Genomic DNA, 26136 nt, shown 5'->3' on the forward strand with positions numbered 1-26136 from the left:
ATATACACAGAAATACACGTACGCAAACATATCTATAATATATGAGCTATTATGCTCCTTTGCTTACCACAAAAAGCTCTTAATATGTTGAGAGATAAAATCATATACTTCTCTAACTCATTCCTGTTTTTTGAGGGCCATTTCTTTTGCTTTAATCACCTAATTATAAATAACAATTTTGTTCTTAGGGACCATGGCCATTTCAATTGACCAAGAGCAGAGAAAACCTAATAAGTGCTGATATCTTATCCTTAATTTAATTACCATTCTCCTGATAAATTGGAAAAACAATCATGTTAAGATATCATTCAGGATGATAAAATCTCTCTCATTCATCAGTCTTTGCCCAGGCTAAATTCTTTCTCACTTCAGTCTTGAATTCCACTATTTACAAAGGTCACCAGCTCATTATTCTTCTACCCTTAAATCAGGTTCTCAATATACTTTTTCCAGTTCCAGGGGCAAAAAGATATCCAAGTTTATTAAAGCTTGATGACAACATGAATGTTAGAGCAGACCTGACTGGAGCAGATTTTGTAGGCATATTTTTAAATTCCCCTCTCAGAAATATTTTTATGATGAAATATTAAAAATGAAGATACTTAAAACAAAGAAGACTACTAAAATACTTTAGATAAAAGGACATTTGGCTATCCTCTGATATCCTTTCTTATAAAAAGGAAAATAGACATTTTTAAAAATTCAATTGAAATTCTTTTACCCATGTGCAGCAACACTGCTTTATATAAAATAGATCATGATTTATCTTGTAACTATGGGAATGTTTATATTTTTCAGTGTGGAATATCAAAAGACATGTTTTGATGGATTTCAGAGGAAGATTTAATATCCTCAAATTTGCATGTACCTGAATCTCCTACTGTACTTTCTCCTTCTGCTAGTAACTATAAACTCTGGGGCAAGAAAATAGAAAGAAAGAAGAGAGAGGGAAAGAGAGAAGGAGAGGTAAGGGGGAGGAAAGAAAGGAGAGACAGAGAGCATGGAGGGAGACAGACAGACAGACAGAACATAAGCAAGTGAGAAGAGAGAAAAAGGAAGAAAAGCCAGAAAGGGAGAAGGAAGGAAGGAAGAGAGGGAGGACAGAGGAAAGGAGGGAGGAGAAAGGGAGGGAGGGAGGGGAAAAAGGGAAGGAAGCAAAAACACATTTGAACATACTAAAGAACACCAAATGCAGGACACTTCTAGAGGACAGGCAGTATTCAGAAGAAGGGAAGGACAAGGGTGATTTTCCGGTATTACATGGCTTTCAACTTGAGGAAAGACTGTAATAAAGTTCCTTTGGGCGGCTAAAACACTGTTGGAAATCTTACAACTATTCTGGGCAACTTCGCCTCTTGAAAGTGAGCAGATGATTTCAAAGACCCAGAGAAGAGGGGACCCAACTTCTGTGTACAAAGCCCATACAAATTTCTGGCTGACCTCTAGCAAACTCCACGCAACACAGGTAAGAATTAAAGAACTGAAGTAAGGTTCTTTACTACCATCCAAGAAGTGCAGATTGAAGTTTGATTTTTGTTAAATTAATTGCCAGATAAAACACACAAGCAAGCAAAATGTAATACTCTCCAACCCACTATACTGAAATCCAAACACAATATAGCAGATTTATATTATGCACAATGAATGCAATATAAAATTGACAGGAGCAAATGAAGAAATAGGAAAATGTCACTTATTTTCCAAAGAAAAGTCAATTAGCGGAGTTTACTCTTGAGGTGATTTAGGTATTTGAGCAAACAAGAATTTTAGAACAATTATTATATCTAAAATGAGTCATATGAAGCTAAATAGGACCAAAATGAATGAAAAGGAAGAATCTCAGCAGAGAAACAGAATTAACAAAAGCAAATGAAACATTCCAGAAAAGTACAATATCTTTTTTGACAGAGTCATTAAACTTGAAGGTAGAATATAAAAATTATCTAATATGAAGAACAAGGAGGGGAAAAAAAGAAAAATAAACAGAGTCTAAGGGAGCTATGGGGCAAATTTTAAAAGTCCAATTTACATTTAATTGGTGTCTCTGAGAGAGAGGAGAATATTGGGCAAAAATATTTTAATAATAAACAAAAAATTTTCAAGTTGGTGAAAATGTACAGATATAAGAATTTCAATGACACCCATATAGTGCAAATCCAAAGATTACCATGTCTCAGTGTATCATAGAGAAATCCCTGAAAGCAACAAAAAGAAACAATACATTTAACACTGGAGAACAATGATTAGTTAACATGTGACTTCTCATCTAAAATTATAGATACTACAAGACACTGGAATGCATATTTAAAGTGTTAAAAAGATGACTAAAGCTTCATATTGGACAAAGCTATTACTCAAAATAAAGGCAAAATAGGACATTTTAGATTTAAAAAAATGACAGTTTTCATAAGCAAACTTGTACTATATGAAATGCTAAAAATTTTTTTCAGTTTTACAAGAAATGATATGAAAGGCTAATCTGGATCTCTAGGAAGTGATGGAAAACACCAGAAATGGCAGATTTCTGGATAAATAGATAATACTATCTCCTCTCTTAATTTCTGCATAATACGTTTAATGCAAAAAAAATCCAACACTGTTTTGTGAGTTGTATCATGTATGGATATGTAACACATAGGATGGCAATAGCAGAAAGAATGGGGAGAGGGATAAATGTAACTTATGGATGTAATTGTATGTATGTTTGTATATATGTATGTATGTAATTGTAAGGTTTCTATATTTTACGTGGATTGAAACCCTGAGGCTAACCAGCCTGTGAAAAGTTATGAATAAATACTGTAATTGCTAGAGCAACTAGAAAAAATTTACTAGAATCTGAAGGTCATAACTTATTAGAATCTGAAGGTCATAATAATTCATTTTCAAGACAATAACTGTCACTTCAATCAAATCTAAGGAAGTAAATACATTTAGGCCCAATAGAATAATCCTTGGCGTTATAGTCCTAGTAAATACATTTTCTGTTGTTTCTTTTCAATATATTTAGTGTTTTTCATAATTGTGTTTATGCAGAAATTATAATAGCTCGAAGGGATCAGTGGAGCACTGATTTAGTCACAACAGCAACAAATTCCTCATTTCATTTGGATTATCAAGAGAATTTTCTATCAATATTTCGCATAAAGGCATGTATGCAAATAATTATCATGCAATTGTTTACAGTGAGAGGGGAAAAGATGCTATTTGGAAGAGTGGACTAATAAAATGTTAATACATTCAATGAAGCATCACAAGGCGTTAGAATTGACTACATGTACACACAGCAACCTGAACTCGTCTTAGAAATACAGCAACGAAAACAATGAGCGCGACAACGATTAGATGAAATCTCTAAGACCATAGCTCTGAGATAAATTACAAATGTATTCCCATGTGACAACAATACACATCTTACAGGAACACATACCAAGTAATTCCTACAAACAAATTAGAATATCGAGTGTGGGAAAAGGAAAGTAAAAGGAGGGCAGAAGGGAATGAGAAGAGATGATATAGATAGGTAATAAATAAAAAAATGGTGGGAGTAGGTATGCATTGAACAATAAGTAATAATGTTTGCTGAAATAAATTACCCTAAGGCCCATTCAAAACAACAACAGCAAGAAGCCAGGGGGGAAAAAAGGAACTGAATTTTCTGAACATTGCTCTTTGATCCTTTTCCTTCTTCTTTGCTTTCCAGCTCTGGGTATGTAGGATTCACTCCCACACTAGTTTTATAACTTAAATCGACAGGATTTATGAAAGGTCCATGTAACTATGGTGTGGTAACTCTCTGCAGTCAGAATTGAGGGCATTCAGCAGAACGGTTGCAGCGATCAGACCACAGAGTCAGGTTCCAACACTGACCCATTCCTAAAATCAAATGAAGTATGATTCACTGGTCTTAAACTTTTTAACTTGTACCTTTGTCTTAATGATCTAGGCCAGAAGTTAACAAACTATAGCTTGCAGGCCAAATGGAACCAACCAAGTTGCTTTTGAACATGTCATGAGCTAAGAATGTTATTTCTATTTTAAAATGGTAATGTACGTACCTATGTTATATCCTTCATTTTGGCTCTTGGCTAGCCAAGCCTAAAACATTTACTCTCTGGCTCTCACAAAAAGTTTCCTGACCCCAAATTCAGATTCTAGGGAAAAGAAAAAACAAAACAAAACAATTATTTCTAGTATGCCTTCCTTTGTAAGACTTGTGTCCCGGCTTATAAGCAGTAGTTTTAGAAGCAGTCTTTTGGACCAAAGGAGGAACCTGTCCCTGATTGACAAGCCCTGAGCTAGAATATGGAGAAATGTGTTCCTGGTTGAGTAAAAAAGACTGAAGCTAGGTAGACATCAAAGTTCATTTGCAGAAGAAGGTAAGGACTGAACATAATAGCCACACCGGAGGACAAGGATGACTGCAGCCTAAGTTTTCTAAGATGTACATAACCAAATCTTCCATGCTACACACTTTGCTTACAGTGGTATGTTGATGCCCCTCCCAATGAGAGATGTATCTGTTCTGTCCCCTCCCATATGAGCATGCCAGTGACCGTGAAGGAAACGATATGTAGCTTCCAAGGTCTGGACTGGTTGATCTTGGAATCCTGCCTCCATGCTGTGAGGAAGCCCAGATCACATGGAGAGGCCATGAGTAGGAATTCAACTAGATAACCCCCGCTGAGTTAACATCAACTACATCAATGAAATGCCAGACATCTGACTGAGGAATCCTTGGAGACACCTTTGGCCCTAGCCAACACTTGGATGCAACCTGCAAGAAAGACCCAGAGGAACAATCCTGAGACATATTAATAAATTGATTAATATTACTATTTTAAGACACTAAAATTTGGGGTATTTTTTTGCAGCGATAAATAATCAGAACAACCAGAGGATTCTTAACATTATTCAACATATAGTTAAGTAAGTACCGTACAGAGAAGCCACTAACCCACATGAGTTATTCGATGTGATTTCATGAGACCTTCGCACGATACCTTAACTAAAGTCTGGCCCTTGTTGACTTACAGAGCTTTACGAGCAGAATCAGGAACTTTCCCGAACCGTGATGTATCATACTCATCAAATTTGGTTATAAAGTCACAATCATGCAGTATAGCCCCAGCAAGCCAGAAATGATGCAATAATAATGAGACTCCTTTTTCTTACTCAATGGTTTAAGCACAAGTCTATATAACTCCCTAATAAACAATAACACACAATTTGTTCCAAGAAACAAGCATATGTCTTCATCCAAAATCCTGGAGTTTCCTCCCACATAACCCTTTCTGAAAAGAGAAGGCTTAAAGATAGAAACTTGAAATTTGAGGCTGGAACGAAAGCAGACAGCTTTAATGTCATCTTTTATGAACTGTGTGCTAAAATGTATCAGTCAGGAGGGAGAATATATACAATAAAGTCTTTCATAATACTATAAAACAACATTTTTGGTTTTATGTTTGGGATGATAAAGTTTCCTTTGCTTGGAATGACATTGAAGTAAACTACAAGAAAAGACTTTGGAGATTCTTTTTCCGACAAGGGCAAACCCACAACATTTTCACAGAGCCTTTGATCTTAACCTTGGAAATCTGTCTGCTTAGGATAAAGGCAGAGAAAATGAGCAGGAAAGCTCTAAAGGTGGGCTGCTATTATTAAATGCAAATATATTCATTAAGGAATTGGCCAAACAGGAAGGTATATTCCACTTTTAATGAATTTTTTAAACACACAAATATTCTGCAGGTGTGCGTTCATAATTTAATTAACCTTTGAAGGAAGCATTGGTTATCAGTGTAAATGGTCCAGGACGATAAAATGCTATCAGATCTAAGTTTTCACCTCTTATTTTATATATGTTATTAAAGTTTTTTAAATGCATCAAAAGCAGACTTTCTTCCACTTTCATATCTTTGACCTTCCTGCAGTCACTGGAAGCCCCAATGGCATCATTTTGATGGGATTTTTAATTTACGTCATATTGCTAGAAATAACACAGATGATAGAAGTAACACATGTAATTAAAAAAAAACATTTTCTAAAAACATTGACATGGATGAGAAATTAAGACATATTTTGCGTGTAAATGTATCTTTGTGATATATACAGTGACGCCGTGACAATTATCTAAGTAATTTAGAACAGATACACTTACATGTCTACTGCTCCCCTCCCCAGCAAAAACTGAGTAAAAGTGACTTATACAATTTTTAAGGTTAAAATACTCTAACAAAATCTACCCATCACTATACATGTTACAGGACTCTGATCCCAACGCTAAAAAATGGCTACATTCTTTTAATCATCATTGTTCAAAAAGTGAAAATTATTAATGATGTCACTAACAGTTGCTTCATCTACAAAGCTTAGCAAACAATTTGACTGATGGTTTTTTAACTAATTTGCTCACATGTAAACAAAAATTTTTAAAGTTCTCACTAAAAGAAGATACAGATCCATGCAAACTAATGCAGAGCATACTTGTTGAAATTGCTTGAAACACTAACAGGAAAGAAAATTTTGTGTCTTGACATCTGAGATTAAAGTTCTCTTTCAAATGAATGTTATCGATATCACTTCATTTTTAATACTTCATTTATGTAGACAAGAGTTTGGAGGATAGAGTTATTTCACATACTTCCCTTCAAAACATATTCCCAAATGATAAAATGTGTGTTTCTAAGTAATTGATGGGACCTTAATGGGAAAGCTTTCTGTAAACCAAAGATGGAAACATTCTCACAATTTCATATATACACATCCATGATTTTCATTTATATAAATGGAAATTATTTTCAGGCACGGCTGAAAGTAAAGTCTCTCCCCAATTCTGCAGTTATTAACAGAAACATACAGCTTATAGTCACTCTCTCTATGAAATTAATGTCCCTTTCTGGAAGAAACACTCTATTTCTCATCTACTAAGTTCATCATAGAAGGAAGGACTACAGATGGCCTGTAGAAAAGGGGATCCTCAAATGCCACATCACATACAATGGGAATAATAATATCGCTTCTCTCAAGTGGTCGACAGATAACCTTTTAATTTTTTTTAATCTACAAGAATTCTTTGACTTTCATTCTACTAATGATGTAGTAGTGACAAGTGAAAAAGTTAAATGAAGATTTTATGACACAAGCAAGACTCCTATTAGTAAAAGAATTCTTTGAGACCAAAATGGCAGATAAACCAAAGACCAATTTGAAGTAGAAATAAAATTAATGGCTCTTCATTCCTTATCTGTATAACTCATTAAGAAATATTTTAACAAATGCAGTTTTTTTTTAACGCGATTAAGAATCACGCTCAAATTCTATCTGACAGTGTCAGTGTTTCCTTAAAGGATTCAAAGTGTTTAAAACATTCCATTTCTCTCTCCTCTCTCTTTGGGAACTCAATTACCTTGGCATTTTTGCTTGAAGTAATGTGTTTCTCAGTGTGTCTTCAAGGTCACATCTGCATGTCCTCAGTAAGACTTACTATCTTCAGCTGTACAAGAAGTTCAGTGGGCAGAAGTATGAATGTGGAAGGCAAGGAGAGTGTTTTTTGTTTTTTGTTTTTTAAGATTTTATTTATTTATTTGATGGACAGAGATCACAAGTAGGTAGAGAGGCAGGCAGAGAGAGAGCGGGAAGCAGGCTCCTCACTGAACAGAGAGCCGATGTGGGGCTCTCTGTTGTGATTTGATTTGCTCATGAGATCACGACCTGAGGCGAAGGCAGAGGCTTAACCCACTGAGCCATCCAGGCGCCCCTGGAAGGCAAGGAGAACTAGAACCAGCGTGGCAAGTAGGAAACCTGGGCCAACTGTCAGTAATCAAATATGCTCAATGAATTTTTCTTTACCTGTGCAATGAGGAGTTGGGTTAGATGTACTCTCTAGTGTCTCTGATCTCTAAAACTACGGTTTCGACAGATCAGAGATTGTTCAGAAGTTGCCCTTCAGGATGACTAATCTTCCTGATGGATAAACAGATTGAGACTGAAATGGACACAGGTAGGAGCAAATGGAGAAGCTAGTGCAAGTATCCGGGTCAAGATAACCTTGGAAGAGGAGAAAAGAAAATTTTTTGTAAGTTAAGGAGGCAGAATAATTGCAAACTAGGAATGGAGGGAGTGGGAGTCAAGGGAGACAAGAGAAAAAAAGCAAATAAACACAACTCTGGGAGGTTAAGTGTGGGTGATGGGGAGGACAGTTTAAGAGAAAAGCTGAGCAGGTATGGATTACTAAAAAATTATTCAGTGTATGTTGGTTGGAGACATCTAGGTTGAAATGTGTAGCAAGTAAATGGCATCTCAGAGGAGAAGGCAGGGAAGGAAGACAGAGTTGGGATCATGTTCACGGACGTGACAGGTAGTCATGGCAGGAGGTGGGACACTCAGTGGGAAATGACAAGCTGAACGACCCAGAATTGACAATAGCTAGGGACTTGGGAGTTATTTTGATTTAGCAATGAAATAATCATTGGAGACTATTAAGAGAAAACAGAACAAAACAAAATGAACTACTTATATATTCTTGTTCCCATATATTGTATTTGGGGAGGGGTCTGAAAATTGTTACATTTTCATTATGGCCAAGAATAATGTCATTTATCAGAGAGGTTTCATAGGTGTTTAAAATATACACACGCATTTGATCTCCTACTCTTGTGTACTGGTTAATTTCCCTTCACATTTTCTTAACTCTATGCTTTACGTTTTGGATCTTATTAAATGCATAAAAACTGTTGACAGCTTCGTCTCCACGGTTGACTGCATGTAGTATCATGAAGGATGGCCTTTTAACCTTCTTGCCTTAATCTTAAACCTGCCTAGGAGTCATGTTGTCACTCCAGCAATTTTAAGTAATTTACCTGATGTGCATTCTCTGTCCTCCCCCCACTCACGTTCTCTTAGTCGCTTCGTTTTAGGTGAGGGCTTCTCAACATTGGAGCTACTGACGTTTGAGATGCTGTAGCATTTGGTTTTGGTGGCTGTGCTGAGTGTTGTACTTACTGGCATTTCTGTACTCTACCTGGTCGATGCCAGGATCGCCCCCACATCCAGTCACGACAATCAAAACTGTCTCCAGACAATGGCCAATGTGTGTCGGCTCCCACCTCCTCACCCTTCGAAAATAACCCTTTTAGGTATATCACTTGTATCCAGCATCGAACTGGCATTGCCACCTTTAAAGAAACTAAGTCATTTTTTTTCTTTTAATAATTAACCTGTCCCATATTTTTGAGATTTGATCTTATTCTAACTTTTAATTACATGTGTGTCTGCTCATGTTCTCTATGCTTCCTATCTTTTATTAAACAGAATGTCTTTTATTTTGTGTACATGTGTGTGGGCCTGCTAATACTTCCTTTCTCTGAGTTAGAAGGCTTATAATCTGTTTCCCATATTTTTAGTGGTTATAATAAATTTGTATCATCTGTTGATTCTTTTCCTTTCTTAGAATACTAGCTTGATTTTATCTATTGATTCCCCACTCTGAGCCATGAAAAAAATAACTTGCTCATCTGTCCTACCTTGGGTAGCAGGTGTAATTTTGCCAGTTTTTTTAAGCTTACTTTTTTGATCATTTTTTTAGAATTAAGAAGAGCCAGAATTCTGAGATCTCCTTATCTCAAAAGTCCTCATAATCACTGTATAACTTTACTTTGCCCTTGTAATTTAGAAGTGCATATATGCATATAAATAGACACACACTAATATCTACCTACACAGAGAATATAAACATATATAAGAAGCATAAAATACGTGTACATGTCTCTGTGTGCGTGTATGTATAGAGCATTCAGTCAACAGAACATCCCATCTAGTAATTATTATTTATATTTAAACCCCAAATGCTAAAGAGTTTTGCTAAACAAATGTCACTTTAGTTAATCCTGAGTATCAAAGCATATATTATGCTGCTAACACATTTTGCATTTAATGAATAAATTGAAGAAAAAGAGGGACGTGTCCCAGGGAAGCTATTTCAGGCAAATTCCAGGAGAAAAACATATTGTAGGATGATGGGTGTATAGACTAGAACTGAATTATATTATTTCCTATGAAGAACCTGCCCTACTTCTTAGTCTGAGTCCTTTTAATACCCTGAAAATGATGAACCAAGGAGGAAGGCAGAGATGACAGCTGTCAAGACATGCATGGCCCTATGAGCTCTGACACTATCAGAAGGTTCTCTTCGGATCAGTACAGATTGGTTGCCCTGATCTCATGCACCCTGACTCCTTTCAACTGCCCCAGTCCCTCCCCAAGGGCCCCGCCAGTCTCACCACAATTGAACAATTAAAGAATTAATGTCTGTCCGGGAGTACGGGTTCCCTCAGGGACCCTGGCCTGTTGCTATAGCATTCAGTTCTGTTTGGTCGTGACCGTGCTAATTATAAAATTTAAAATTATCCCTGGAAGTAGCGATGGCTCAGAGTCCCACTTCCTATTAGACGATGACTCCAAGAGTGTGTCCGTATCTATATATAGAGATCTATCTCCCTGAAAGCGGGCATGCTTCAGATCCACTTTCCATTTTAGAAGATCCACACACACACACGCACACATGTACAAAATATTGGAGTATGAAAAATCTTTTATAAAAAAAGTTATTGAGGGGCTCCTGGGTGGCTCAGTGGGTTAAAGCCTCTGCCTTCAGCTCAGGTCACGATCTCAGGGTCCCGGGATCAATCCTTGTGTCGGGCTCTCTGCTCAGCAGGGAACCTGCTTCCCCCTTTCTGCCGGCCTCTCTGCCTGCTTGTGATCTCAATCTCTCTGTCGAATAAATAAATAAATAAAATCATTAAAAAAGAAAAGAAAAGAAAAGTTATCGGGACACCTGGGTGTCTCAGTGGGTTAAGCCTCTGCCTTCAGCTCAGGTGATGATCCCAGGGTCCTGGGATCGAGCCACACATTGGGCTCCCTGCTTGGTGGGAAGCCTGCTTCTCCCTCTCCCATTCCCCCTACTTGTGTTCCCTCTCTCACTATGTCTCTCTCTGTCAAATAAATAAATAAAATCTTAAAAAAAAAAGCTATCATCTGCCCCACTTCGCATTAGCCCACAGCCAATATCTGATGCTTTTCCTTGAAAAAAATGTCATCTTAAAGGGTGACTCTGCAGTTTCCACATACATTCTCCTCTGATCTGGCATTGTCCTATATCACGCATTAAAATGTGTCCAAAGGGACGTGTTGATGGGAACAAACATGTGACAAGAGACTCACAGGACAAGCTAATGCTGAGAACTCAAGAGAATTAGAGCAGAGGACGTGAATATTTATCAGTGAAAATAAATTACAGGAGAAATTTCCAGAAGTTTCCATCATGGCTTTCTGATTGAAGGAGAAAATGCCCTGAAGACACTGCTAACAGATTAAGAACTTGGGTTCTGGAGTTACTTAAGGAAGCTGATGACCTGCAAAGCCCTGGCAGAGATAAGCATTAAATACAGGCACTTCAGGGAAAATATACATCGTAATATGCATGAAATTGACATACACAGAGGATGTAACAAAATCATTACTGTTGTTTGTCCTGAAAACAGTGCAGTTTAAGAAAGGGCCATCGTGATTGATTCCTTCTCCAGTGTGCCTTTCACATTTTGTTATTTTATATCGAAAACATGTAACCTCTCTGATCTTTCAGTCCAGGTTTTGCAAGACTGCTGGATGGGAATTCTTAAATCCACGAACAGTATACCTTTCATCCTTTGAAACTTTCACTTTATTAAAGGCGATTCATGACCAGTGTAAATTGAAATATGACTGTGATTCTCTTATGTGATGATTTTTAAATTTCTTAATTTCTTTTACTTTTTAATGTTCTCCATATCCTGCAGTAGACAGCTTTCAAGCTTTGTGAATTCTTTTTAATATTTTTGCATCATCAATGAGACAAGAAAAAACAGTATTATTCCAAATTTAAAAACAAACAAAAGAAAATTCAAAGAAACTGCAAGCTCCATTCCTAATTAGCAAGAAAGGAAACTCAGTGTTACTTCATGTTAAAAATCAGAATCGTTTAGAAGAGATGACAAAATTGTTCACGAGTTTCAGGTACTAAAAATTTCCTGGCAACTTCAACACCATTTTAGCAATTTATTTGGCTGCTGGACAGAAATCAATCATCAGCTCCCGGTTTATCCTAAGCCCCCACATGGCCAACAAATGAAGTTTCGTAAATAAAAACAAACAAGTCTATTCTCAGTGAGTGTCCTTATTGCTCTAAATTAAGGGCAGGGTTTGGTAAAGAGAAAGATCTTTAAAAGAGCCATGTACAAAAATTAAGGTGAAAGGTAGGTGATGTAGAGAGCAGAAAAAAATAGGACCACTATGACTTTTTGCATAAAATATGCCCTGTGCATTATTTAGGTATTGCACTATCCCATTAACAGGAAATGGGGGATGGTGAGGCAGCAAGGAAGCAAATGAGAGTTTACAGAGAAACATGCCTCTCTTTGGAGTCAAATAAATCCCTTGGCCTCCCAGAATGAACACAACTCACGTGTCCCTAGACTGCTTTTTTCCTGGCTACCTACAAAAGTCATAACATTATGAGGTCAGTTCTTATGGCGGCTTTCCCTACTCTTAAGTTTCTAAAAGAAGAGGGGAATGGAGGGCAGTATTAGTTTTTCAGCCATGGGGCACTGCTCTCTTAAAAATTAATTCAGACTTTCACTGTCCAGGGTTAAAAAATGGACACCACCTAGGGTTGATGAAATCCTGACCCACCTTCAGACTGAGAGAGCCCATATATCATCACACTTGATACATAGGGTACAAAATCTAGCATGGCTTATCCTAAGGCAATGAGGAAGATGATTTTTAAGGGATGTGACTCTTCGTTGAGATTTCTAGGGCTCCAGAAGAGCACTTGGAAAATGGCAGAGGCCCAATTGTGGCAGCAGGAACTATGGAAGAAAGTAAATGCCCTGAATTATTTAAAAAAAATGAGCTCACTTGTTGATTAACTGGGAGAGGCATATGGTGACATTGAAGCTAAAGGTCACGGCTGCTTTAGATGCAAGGACTCAAAAATTAGAGAAAGTCGTCAATAACCCAGTTCTTATTCATTAAAATCATTTCATTTAGGAAATCTCTAAGAGGCGGATGGAACTTTTGAACCCATGAAAGATGAATTTTTGTCACCTTGGCCGTGGAGGGGGGCTGGGTCAGAGAAATAAAGTGATCATAAATTAGTGAAGTCTGTCCACTCTATCCTTGAGGAGAGTGCAAATCATTGCTCAGAATTTTGTTTTTACTACATCATATTCCCAGGGTATGTGTGTGTGTGTTCATCCTTGAAAACCTCCATGTTGCTTGCCCAGAATAAAGTCTCTAAGGTCAGGGGTGATTTCTTATTTCTTGTTCATGCCCAACTGTGTTTGTTAAATGATTCATTTCCAAGCCTTGTTTATATCCCTCCTGATTCCTAATGAAGCAATAATCCTTCCAGCATCTACATTTGACTAATGACTTCAAATTCTTGACAAGGAATCTCTTTAGACCTCTGTCCTTTAATCTCTAAACTGGGGACACTAACCTAAATTTACATAAATGTTAAAGTCAAAAGAAATGAAGGCATGAAAATACCCATTTTAAAACAAAGTACCATACATATATGTCATTTTAAAAGGGGCAAAAGAGAATGTGTAAGAGCAAGAAAAAGACGACAGCGAAAATAACAAGGGCATGATGGGAGATCGAATGCCCTATTTTCTCCTTATTCTATATTTTCTGATACTTCCTGTGTCGGTTTTGAGATCTTGACTTCACCTGGCACTTCTCAACTAGGAAGAAAAGAATACCCATCGCTAATCCATGAGACACCTACGTGATATATAATGCTATATTCAAGAGCTATAAAGGTAAATTTTACATCAAATGACTGCTGTAGTGGTCCAGGTCCTTTCACCCAAAATAGTCTCCACACCTCACCTTCATCATTTCTCTCATTTCCTTTCGGTCTAATTAATCAAAATCCTTCCTCGAATGTTCATTTCTGGCCAGTATGTCTTCCTGAATATGAATAAGAAATAAAATACCATTTGATGTTTGAAATTATGGGGGTAATCTCAATGACGGAAATAGATGACTGGCAAAAGGGAAGGGAATGTCTGATTAAATATATTCATGAAGATGTCAAAGGCTTATAAAGCCAATATCTGGGAGAGAAAGCTGTTGGACTACCAGACCTTCTCTGGCGACGTGTATTCCTCGAAAGTATCCCCACCATGGACGACAAAGGGTGGTCAGTGAAAGGTACGTGCAACAACTCACGGATTTGTTGAATTACCACACTCTTGAGGGGGACAGCACTAATTTGAAACTTCAGCTAATATTCTCTGAGCAAGAGGTTTCAGGTTTACAGAGTTTAGGAGAGCTATCTAGCCACTGGTCTGGAAAGCAGTTGTACAAGAGCCCAAGAGGACGCTCATTCTCAAATGGAGATCGTCCTTCTTCCAGAGACATCGAGTGAACGTCTGAGATGTTTCGGTTGCCTTAATTCAGAATGGGCGTGCTCCTGTTATCTAGTAGGCAAAACTCAGAGATGCTGCTGAATGTACCACAGCGCACAGGGCAGCTCCGATAACAAGGAGTGATCCAGCTCAAAAACGCCCATAGTGCCAAAGTTGAGAAACCCTGGCCTGGAATAAGACGACCAATGTCTATGGGTCCGATCTATCACAACTCCAGAAGGTAGACACCAACATTTTCTGGTTCCCAGGTCTCTGACGCGAGTCAGCCTGGTGAAACTTTCAACTCTATAGTTGTAACATAGAGACAATGATAGTAGAAGTGTCTCGTATCATACTTTGTCAGCTGGGTTTCAGCCAAATGACATTTCAAAGAGAAAAACAGCTTAGTAATAATTAACTATCTTTACTTTCTTGGTTGACATTTGCAAGAAAAAGAAATTAGCAACAACCATAAAATTCATTTTACGAAAGGAAGAACAAAAACATTTATCTATTTTATCTCTTCTTAGACTGTGAGAATCCTTCAGATGATAAATGTAGTCAGAGTTAAATACTATCTATGAAGTGATGAATTTCCTAGAACTAATATTCCAATTTCTCGACCTGTAGCATACTTTTTATTTACACCTGTAGATAAAATATCCGTTCAGATAAATTACATGACTCTAAAGGCTCTAAAATAAGCTTTTTGGGCATATCATGTTTTTTGAAAAATTAGAAGTCTGTTCGACGACTCACAACATTTCTGTCTTTCCTTTTGCAGCTAAAGGTTGTGAGTTACAGTCTCTATTAACAAAAAATTTTAGATATTTGTAGGTATTTTGGTTTAGGAAGTTTTTCACACATAAATCTTCAGCACTTGCCTCGTGTCATCCTAGACATTTCTGATTACATTTACTGAGGTTTCCATCAAAGCTTGGTTTTCTGATAATACATTTCTAATTTAGATATTCTTTTGATATAATTTCATTGATGCTAATAAGTGATTTTAATAGATTGTTTCTTTCCTTTTGAAAGTATAAATTACTGAGATGGCGGAGGTCCGTATCTGCCCATCTGCTGAGCTATCACAATGATGACTAAATCATCTCTGACTCATTGTCCAAGATTTTACAATGGGGGGTTTTGTAGATGGAACAGAAGAAAGGGATCAAGCCAACTTTCTAGGGCCATTGTGAGCAGGCATTAAGGGCAAAATACCATTCTTTTCAAGGAATGGCAGTGATTCTCCAAGCCCTGAGTCCTCATGCCCACTCCTGGCGCCCTGTTGACCTGGGTGCAGTATGGGCACCCACAGGTGTGTGGGACATCACACGACACAGTGAGAGCGAAAACGCTGGTGTCCGGCCTCCTCCACCAGCTAATAATAGGACTGGAGGAAAATCACTTAACCTCTCTAAGCCTTCTGCTTCATCAGTGTAATTTGATGATAATAACGAAGGCCGCATCGCTCACAAGGTTACTAGGAAACACACATTTTAAAAAAATGCAAAGCTTTTGGCAAGGAGTCAAGAATCGCATAGGGTTATGAAGGTGAGTTAGCAGATCTAGGCCATGGCACTGCTTCCTGTTTGGTTCCCTTCGTACTCCGTATCCGCCATCGTCAATCATATTTATTCTGATCAGGCATGAAAGTAAAACAGACAGATGTACCGTGTGAGGTCTGCCATTCTGGGGTCTAAAATGGAAGTAGTCGTCAACACAGAGTTTCAAAGATGACAGACTCACAGAGAGCCCAGCGCTGCTGGAAGTCTGCAGAAACCCCCAAGATGTGCAACTCACTTAGAAGAATGACTTAAACACCCTGGCTCAGAGTTCATTTAAGCTCCGAATGTTTGCAAAGTAGGGAAGCTCTCCTGGGAGCAAGACCAAAATGCAGGGAGTAACCCGCTTCTCCAACTACGTCTCTGTGCAAATATAATTACATATTGAAATTTACACAGTGGGAGGTGTTGGCCCTTCCCTACCCCGGGCTATCACAGTCCCAAATCACATGGAGGGGGGCACAGGACTTCTGATAACCTCCGCTGAACAGACCACCTCACAGTGCTTGGTGTTTCCATCTGAGCAGGGTCTCTCCTGCCCCTGCTGCTGCTGGTGTCAGACCTGCTCCTGTGCCAGGGCGTGGCCTCCCTGCCCATCTGTCCCACCGGTGCTGTCAACTGCCAGGTGTCCCTCCGAGACCTGTTTGACCGCGCAGTCATTCTTTCCCACTACATCCATAACCTCTCCTCGGAGATGTTCAACGAATTCGTAAGTACTGCATTTGTTGCTTCTTCCTGGAAGGGGAAGCTTCCTGGGCATGAGGGGACTAGCCTACCCATGAGACAGGAAAGCTGCCAGAGCCGAATCTCAAATAACATGATTTTTAACGTAAAAAAGCCATTGGCTCCTAAAATGGGGGACAAGAAGAAAGGGACAGTTTCATGACACCTCAAAGATTCTTTAAGAGTATAATAACTCTTTAAAGTTTTCCTTTAATTCATTTTCTTTCAAAAAAACCTTTCTGATGAATGTTAAGCGCCTGCATTAGCCGGATGGGGCTGCTGTAATAGAATCCTCTAGGTTGCGTGGCTTCCACAGAAATGTACTTTGGGCACTTCTGGAGGCTGGTGCTATGAGACCAGGATGCAAATGTGGTCAGGTTGTGAAAAGGGCAAACATCTTCCCATCTTGCCTTTCCCTGGCCTCCTGGTGGTAGAAGATAGAAGGTAGAAGGTAGGGGTGAGCGATTCTCTGGTGTCTCTTCTTATAAGGACGGTAATCTTCGTGGGTCAAGGATCCAGCCTGAAGACCTCATTTCACCTTGCTGACCTCTATAAAAGGCCCATCTTCAAATATAATGGACTGGGAGTCAGGACTTCACCATTGGAATTTTGGGAAGACACAACCAATCACTCCATAACAACACCCTGGCATAAAGCGCTTCTGGGGGAGCTCGGGTAAAGGGAAGCATGTTGAGTGCTCGTCCTTGTGTGTGGGGTCTGTGTCTCCCGAGGCATTCATCACCAAGCATCCCAGATCTCTAATAAACGAGAATCGCGCTGCCTGGAATGGACTTAATCGAAGAAAGTTAAACTAAGCTGAATCCATGTCAGGAAAACAAACAATAGCAGCTCCTCTGAAACCGCAAAATGCTATAAATTATTGCTCTAAGATGTCCAGCGTACAGATTTAGAACCAGAATTGAAGGATTGGTTTAGAATAGGAAACAATATTCTCCTTCTGATTACGGTACTTTGAAGTTGTGTGTTACCATGTAGGAGAGGATCCATAAATCAGAGGGTCACCGTAAAGAATGGGGCTCGATGTTTGTAATAAACACGTATCCCATCGTTCTCTGTACTCGCCGGTTTTCCTTTCATCCTCTGCCTTTGACTGTCATTCTGGTGTCTCTCATGTCTTCCTGGCAACCTCCTTAGATTTTTCTCCGCTTTTGGTAGAGATTAGCTTTATGTCAATGCTTTGCCTAGTTAGTGTTGTGGTGGTTGTTGTTGGTGGTGGTGGTGGTGGTAGTGGTGCGTGTGTGTGTGTGTGTGTGTGTGTTTTAATTCTGAGTCCACTGATTAATATTTCCTAAAATTTTATACCCTGTTTTTTTGGACTTACCATTTTGTAACAATCAACAAAATTGTATTACACATCTATGACGAACATGGTAAAGTACAGGGGTGAATTCAGAAAAGAAAAGAACTTTATTATACTTATGAGGGGAGCATATCGGCTTGGACACCCAGTAAAGAAAATATTAAATGGCAAAATATAGGTACGTATGCACAAGGATATTGGCTCAAATACTAAAGAAAGAGGATAATTAACAAAATACTTAAGGTTTCTTTCTTTTCTTCTTCTTCTTCTTTTTTTTTTTTTTTGGTATTTTTAGGGTTTGTTTTCCAAATAGTAACTTGTGGAAAGGGTAGAATTAAACAAGGGAATCACAAAAAAGGCTAGAGGTTGGGATTTGGAAAAGTTAGATTAAAAAAAAAAAAAGAATGCATCGATAGAGAAAATCAAAATAAAAGGCCAGGGAAAAGGTGCCTTTCTCAATTCTTTAGTTTGTTTTTTATGTAGTTCTCAATTAAAAAAAAATTATACATCAAGTGTGTTAATATTCTGGTAATGGGGCTCATTTAACCAATGCTCAAACAACTGTAACTAATTAAATTTGCCTGCTCGCTTTCAGGATAGAAGGTATGCCCAGGGCCGGGGGTTCATTACCAAGGCCATCAACAGCTGTCACACTTCCTCCCTCTCCACCCCGGAAGACAAGGAGCAAGCCCAGCAGATCCACGTGAGTCTTCTCGCCGGGTTTCTCACCAATACCACTGAGGGGTCCCCATGCTATAGATTATCAGTGCTGGGCTAGCTATTGCTAATGCACATGCAGAGAAATATGGAGGAGGAGCAAGTCATCAGAGAGAGATGGCAGTCTGTAACAACGGAGCATCAGTAAAACCAAGTGAGGACTAAACACCATAGCAGCAAAATAAATCTCTAAGTTGATCATGCAACTAGCATGATTTTAATCAGTGCATTGGACCCAGGATTGCATCTATTATACCATATGAAAGCCTGAACTGAACTGGACTTCCATGTATAAAATAGAAGGTTTGCCAGATTCAGGGATGGGGAAGACATGCATACGGTTGTGTTTATCACTGGATACCCTTGGCTCCTCCACTGGCAGCATTCCACATTACGGAGCCCCAGCCTGGTGAGCCAACTCTTTCAGACTTTGCAGGCTCCCCTTCTGATGCTCCTTCTGCTTCTCGGACACCTGCTTCTCGCTTCATTCTTCCCTGACCCCTCCATCACCTATCACGTCTGAATCCTAAGTCTCTCCCCAGATCAGGTCCTGTCAAATACTATGTTTCTTTTCTCCTGGCTACAACGATTGCTTCTGTCCTGATGACCACAAAGTCTGCATAGGAAGCCCCAATCATTTATCCCCATTTTTTTAAAATCATAAGAATCTCTCCTTTCTGATTCCCAGCCACAGGCACCATCTTAACGTGACTTAAATTAAGCCTCTTCACATACATGTCCCCGTACATGCAATCACAACTTCGTTAATGGGTCCCCACATTCTTGCTGCCTGCTAAGCTCCTTAATAGCACTGACGTTGATGAGGACGATAAAATGAAGGGAAAGAATGAAGAAGGATGAGGAGGAGTTAAATGTATCGAGGGCCACTCCCTGGCCAGACACTTCACCAAGCCATGGACATGCATCACCGTAGTTAATCCTCACAAAAAAGAACCCAAGGACACTAGGCACTGCTGTTACATGTGCAGACATGAGGAAGCTGAAGCTAGCAGAGGTTGGGAAATCTGAGTCGCGACGGCGTGGTAAGCCCTAAGTCTGTGCCTCCTTGAATTCGAAGCCCTCACCCTTACTCGTTACACTCCAAGGAGCCCAACGAGACGGCCCTTCACAGCTTACACCTCCTTCACATCCCAGGACATGCTTTTGTCGCCACGTCTGTTGGGTTCCTCTCCATTCTTCACTTCCTCTACCCTAGACTAGTTCACAGACCTCAGGAAAGCAAACCTTGGAAATCAGAGACAAGCAGCTCCTAAGAGTTTCGTGTGCGATCCTGACCGTGGGAAAATCGGGGCCAGACCTCCCTTGTAAATTCCACTGATGACGTTCTCCCCAGCACGGCGCCGTTTTACTCACCTGCACAGCTGGGCGGGGGAGAGTGCTCTGGTAGCAGCACAGGGATGGGGGCTGGTACAGACTGAGGAGACTATATTGATGAGGGCCATGCCTTCTACACCGGCTCTTCATCCTAATACAAAATAAAAACTACACATCACAAGTGAATCCATTAATGACTTGACTCATTAAAATGATTGTCCTCGGATGAACGTGATGTGGCCCTTTGTCAATGGCACTCGTGGAATCTTTCTCTTTTTTTTAAGATTTTATTTATTTATTTGACAGAGAGATGACAAATAGGCAGAGAGAGAGGAAGAAGCAGGCTCCCTGCTGAGCAGAGAGCCCAATGTGGGGCTCGATCTCAGGACCCTGAGATCATGACCTGAGCCAAAGGCAGAGGCTTAACCCACTGAGCCACCCAGGTGCCCGGTAGAATTTGTCTTTCTTGAGTCAGGTACTAGAGGCACATCCCGAGAGCCAACAAAACTCTTTTTGGACAAGAAAAAAACTCGCTAACTGGGCAGATAGTAGAACTTCCGAGGAAAACAAAATTCCTCACGCTATCAACTAGAATTCTCGTTAGAGGAAGTAGTTATTCAAATAAGCCAGATATATATATTTTTTATTTTAGCAAAGTCTATGTCCATAGCTTAAACATTTTTATTTTTACAACTTTAACCACCTACAAACATTTTTCCATACATATAGGAATAACAAAGAGATCGTTTAGGTCAGCCTCTCCAAGCCAAAACACAAGCAACTAAACCCCTTGTGCTATGCTTTCTTTAAATTTGATTTATTTATTTGGGAGAGGACACGAACTAGGAGGAGGAGCAGAGGGAGACAGAGGAGTAGATTCCCCGCTGAGCCGGGAACCGGATGCAGGGCTTGATCCCAGAACTCTGGGATCGTGATCTGAGCTGAAGGCAGACGCTTACCCCACTGAGCCACCCACCCAGGCGCCCCCCGTGTTATGCTTTCTTTAATGTGATTGTTTTATATGGTCACGTAGCACGAAGACCTTCTGAACTTGATACTCAGAGTGCTGCGCTCCTGGAACGACCCCCTGTATCATCTAGTCACAGAAGTGCGGGGCATGGAAGAAGCCCCAGATTCCATTCTCTCCAGGGCCATTGAGATTGAGGAACAAAACAGAAGACTTCTAGAGGGTATGGAGAAGATAGTTGGCCAGGTGAGTATCCTCCTGTTTTGTTTTCCTCATCCATGAAAGAGGCGACCTCCATGGTGAGAAACAAGTTCCAAAATACCTCTCTTTGCAAGAACTAAATTTAGGCATTTCCCATTCTAGGCACTGCTATTAAATAAAGCAAGATTCTAGTAATCCATACCGGAGGGTTCTACTGTAAGTGACTCTTAGGGTGTGATAGATGACAGGTGCAGCCTTCCCTCCAGAACATACAAATCCACCCAAAGCTTGCCCCTTCCTGGGGACCAGGGTTTATAATATTTTCCAGGAAAAGAAAACTGGAGAGTAGAGTCTGCAGGATAAACATTTTTCTCAAAGTATCCCAGGACACCTGCTACTGAAATTCTGCTCATGTCCTTTCTCTTTTCTCCCCGCACCAAAGGATGACAGTGGGAAGGGAGAAAAGAAAAAATCAAAATCAGGCGAGATGGTATTTCTTGCCACTACCCCAGTCCCATCTCTGCTGGACTTACTTGTCAGAGAGAGAAGAGATTGTCAGAGATTGAAAAGATGAGGTCAGAGATTTCAGTGGGTCACAAAAGAAGGGAGTGTAGCTTTTCGGAAATTCTTTATTTTGTCCTTTGCAGAAAGTGGTGTCATCCCAAATTTTGTTTTCTTTTGGGGGGAGGTTTCCAAAATCAACACTCATAACATTACATCTAATCTCCCCAAATAACATCATATTTGGATTGAGTTAATAGTTATAATATTGATCTCCAATCAGATGGGATCATTTCAGCTCGAGTGAGGTGGCATCCAAACAGCTTTATGAAGTTCTCAGAAATAATTTCTCATCTAAAGAAAATGATAGTATTATAAGAGTAACAGGAGTGATTTCATTCTTCCCTAACTGCATACAAAGTACATGTTATCGTGTGTCCTGTTTATCACTTTCATGGGAGAAGACTATATCCAACACAGAAACAAAGAACATTTCCACCTCGAGACATGAAATAAACACCTAGACTTTCAAGTTATTTTGTTCATTACTGCCAGCTCACTTTCTGAGGTCACTAATTTGTTCTAGCATACTTCTTTTTTTTTTTTTTTAACCATTTGTTTCTTCTTATTCTTATCATTGTCCCTTGCACAGTAAATTTCATCTTAGGGCCCAAGCACCAAAAATAAGCATACAGCAAGGCAACAAATACACATACTACAAACACACACACTTTAAATTCCAATAGGAAATCCCAAGTTTAAAAAATATTCTCACTCTGTAGGAGACAGTTCAACAGATCAGGGTCTACATTTATCCTCCATGTGTATCCAGTGGCTCTCAAAGCCGCTGACATGCCCAATTCCCAAGCTGCCTACTGGGTCTCTCATTCCTCTGGAGATTCCCAGCTTGCAAAGCCTGGAGGAACAGAGACCCGGGTCCCCCTCCTTCACATTCCTCTGCGTCCTTTTGTTTTCACTGCCATGCTTCCCAGCCCACCACCAGCCCTCACCACTGAGGGGTCACTGCTCACACCCCCACTCTTTCTCATAGACACTATCTTCAGCATCTCCCACACCCCCAAGATCTCAAAACAAAGCACCCATTGCTCATAGACCTTTGGCGGGGGGTGGGGTTTACGAGGGGCGGGGGAGGGTAACGGTCTTGGGTAGATCGTGAAAGTCTCCTGACTCTTTCAGCAGATCTTTGTGATAGACGTCACAAATGACCTGCATCTCAAACCATCAGGGGCAATCCTCAGTGCTTCTGAGGTCTTTTGTCTACGCACCACACGGAGAAGAGAACTAGTTTGAAGCAGGGAACAGATAAATGTAATTATGCTGAACCATCAGAAGAAACACGGTACAAAGAACACATCAGAGAAAAGGTTCAGGACATGAAATAGATCCCTCGAGCGAGAGAACTGAGACTCGCTCCTGCATTGTCCCTTGGTCATATTCACATACACACACCTACGGCCCATAAACACACAGACATATGGCACAACAGTATTGCAATGGACTCTCTCTCAGTCTACAGCAAACGAGTGGTTCTCCATTTACTCCGCTGCACACACAGCTCATCACCTACACGTTAGGACACTCACACCCGGACCCTGCTTCTACTTTTTAGACTACGAATAGATTCTGGATACACTCGCTCAATAACCCATGCCTCTGTCTAGAGAGCTTTACGTTCATGCCTCTTGCCCAAATCTTAATTTGACGATCAGCAGGAACCAAGACACGCAAAAACGAGTAATACTAAGTCACTATCTTTTTGGTGATTAGGTTCATCCTGGAGTCAGAGAAAACGAGGTCTACTCTGTCTGGTCAGGACTTCCATCTCTGCAGATGGCTGATGAAGACTCGCGCCTTTTTGCTTTTTATAACCTGCTCCACTGCCTACGCAGGGATTCACACAAGATTGACAATTATCTCAAGCTCCTGAAGTGCCGAATCGTCTACGATAGCAACTGCTAAGGCCACATCCCTGCCGTCCCTTTCCGGAAGGTTCTTAATGATCCGTCCCATAGCAAGCTCCTCTTTGCTTTACAGCTTTCTCTTGCAGGCTTGGGTGTAATGAGTCTCATCTTAAAAAATAAAAACTGACTCCTTAGAGATGTCAAAATCAAAAAAAGGCGATTTGTCAAAGTTTCTCGTCTTCATTTCATAGAAAATCAAGAGAATCCATCACGACCATTGGGAAGTTCTTACTGACATTTGTCACAAAGAGCAGAAGCTAGCATTACAAACAAGACTGTGAGCAGCTTCCTTTAGAATCACTGCAAACTATTACGGGTCACGTTATTAGAACCCAAGAATTAGGTAAATATTCATCATGACGGTCACGCTCCCAGGAAGAGTGAGCTCTCAGGACGGCTAATGAGAGTCTGCCGCATGCTCTCGGCTAACTCTCACCATGTTCCAACAAATAATGGAAGCACTCGGAGGCTGTGATGTCCCCACATAGCACGAGATTTCCTGAGCCGTCTTCAACTCCGTAGGCAACCGTCTCAGTCCATTCTGGCTTCAGTAACAAACCACCACACTCACAAACAGAAATTTATTTCCACAGCATGGCCAGGTGAGGGCGCTCCCCCAGACAGGTCACAGACCTCCTGCTGCAACGCAGAAGGAACCAGGGACTGGGGGAGGGAGTGTTGGGGGTAGGAGGGTCTGTTTTACGAGTGTACTAAGCCCGTCATGAGGGCTCCACCCTCATAACAAATCACCTCCCAAATGCCCCACCTACTAATACAATTGCCTTCTAGTGTTTAGGATTTCAACATACGCAATTTGGACCAGGACAGATTCAAACCCGAAATGGCATTATCCTTCTCCAGGGGCTGTTTCCAACCATGTACCACTGAACTTGTCTTCTGGGCATCATCATGGATGCATCCCATAGATTCTAGTCACTCTGGGTCTCATAAGTCCATTCAAGTCTCAACTCCATTTCATATTCAAACTGTTTGTAATGTTATCCTCTGCCCTTTTGTGGCTCATAGGATCTACCAGGGGAAGGAGAGGTGGCTGCAAGGTTTCTTTCCCCTCCCACTTTCTGGATGGATCTCCATCTCTCTTTGCTCTACTAGAATGGGAGAGAGGATGAGAAGAGATGGGCAAGTTCTGGCTTCACTGACTTATGTGGTGCTGCCCGTGGCCTTCTCATCACCAACAGAAGCTAATCTTGAATTCCCTCAAGTGGCAAGTGTCTCTTTCATGGGGCACCCTTCTGATTTTCCAGGACATTCACAAATGGGGGCACCCCCACTGTCCAGTGTCTTTGCCAGGGGAAATACTCTGATTTGATTCTGTGTATACCCCGCCATGGAGCCCCCTGCAGTGTTCTCCTCAGCCTCTACTGCTGCTCCCCTCACCCTACCCACAACCTCCTGGAGAACACAGGCTCAGGGTCATCGATCCACCAGGGAACCCACAGCAAACTCGTGCATCACCACCACTCCAGACAATCAAGGGGCCATTACACTGCTTTGCTCTTTGTCCCATCCTGGGGTCTCCTGACAATTCCTCTTCTCTTCCTGTTCCCATAGACACAGAGCAGATCAGAAAGTTGGGTTCATGAACACACAGGAATCTGAGGGACAACATGTGGTTTTCCCCTTCATTGAGAACCAATGAATTATTATCTCAGTCAATAATTTTCTTAGAGAGTTGGCCTTGCAAACACTCCCTGCTGGGCCACTGGATCACAACACCCTCCTCACATACTTAGTCGCCTGCTGGAGAGAGGGAACTGGATTAGGGTGGCTCAGCTTGTTGACTGCTGCTAAATAACCCCGGGATTAGGGCCCATCTCCGCTAGCTTTCCGCAGAAGACTGTAGGACTGCCAGGCTGTCTCTACAGCAGCTTTAAGGATTTGGCAGGAATTCCGAGAAACAGACAATAGGAAATACTCCATCCAACATCCTGAAAGAGAGGAAATAAAAAGCTGGAGCAGGAGGAGGATAAAGAGTGAAGGGGTGAGGGGAAGAAGGGGAAGCGTGAGTAGAAGACTTGAGTTGTAAGGGATGGGATGTTTCTAGTACTGTAGTTGGTAAAGACCTAAATCTATTGCTTTGATTTTATACCCTAACAGCAAACATTATGTCACATTCTCCCCATACTCCACCTTCCCCTTCTCTCTTCCTTTTCTGTTTATTGTCCTTTGTATTATTGTCCTTACCAATAAACTCGCAATAGCTGTAGAGATGAGCAGAACTTGGCACATCTTCTGATTGGAACGAGCAGAACTTGGCACATCTTCCGATCGGAACTCAAGGCAGTTTCCCTCCACCATGTGAAGAATCCTTTCTCCCACACACAGGGACGCTACCCAACAAAACCAACCT

The 26136-nt window shown here is 40.5% G+C and overlaps 1 protein-coding gene across 2 annotated transcripts; it reads left to right on the forward strand.

Annotated features, from left to right (window-relative positions):
• The first annotated feature begins 14189 nt into the window (after positions 1-14189).
• On the forward strand, positions 14190-23914 carry LOC111138630 (prolactin). 2 transcript variants are annotated; one of them, XM_022490661.1, is made up of 5 exons: positions 14190-14256; positions 16546-16727; positions 18658-18765; positions 21148-21327; positions 23572-23914. In XM_022490661.1, the coding sequence occupies exons 1-5, from the start codon at positions 14229-14231 to the stop codon at positions 23761-23763; spliced, it is 690 nt and encodes a 229-aa protein (XP_022346369.1). In that variant the 5' UTR covers positions 14190-14228; the 3' UTR covers positions 23764-23914. The 2 variants fall into 2 exon arrangements, with proteins under 2 accessions (XP_022346369.1, XP_022346368.1); XM_022490660.1 differs by having other exon boundaries at positions 14229-14256; positions 16543-16727; positions 23572-23912.
• Positions 23915-26136: the final 2222 nt, after the last annotated feature.

This window comes from Enhydra lutris, unplaced genomic scaffold (genome assembly GCF_002288905.1).
Source record: "Enhydra lutris kenyoni isolate GAN:26980312 unplaced genomic scaffold, ASM228890v2 scaffoldscaffold93, whole genome shotgun sequence".
Taxonomy (NCBI): Eukaryota; Metazoa; Chordata; class Mammalia; order Carnivora; family Mustelidae; genus Enhydra; species Enhydra lutris.

Coding starts and splice junctions, on each gene's coding strand:
- LOC111138630 (XM_022490660.1), top strand. CDS start 14,229: ATGGACGACAAAGGGTGGTCAGTGAAAG. Junction 14,257..16,542: donor CAAAGGGTGGTCAGTGAAAG/GTACGTGCAACA, acceptor TTTCCATCTGAG/CAGGGTCTCTCCTGCCCCTG. Junction 18,766..21,147: donor AGCAAGCCCAGCAGATCCAC/GTGAGTCTTCTC, acceptor ATGGTCACGTAG/CACGAAGACCTTCTGAACTT.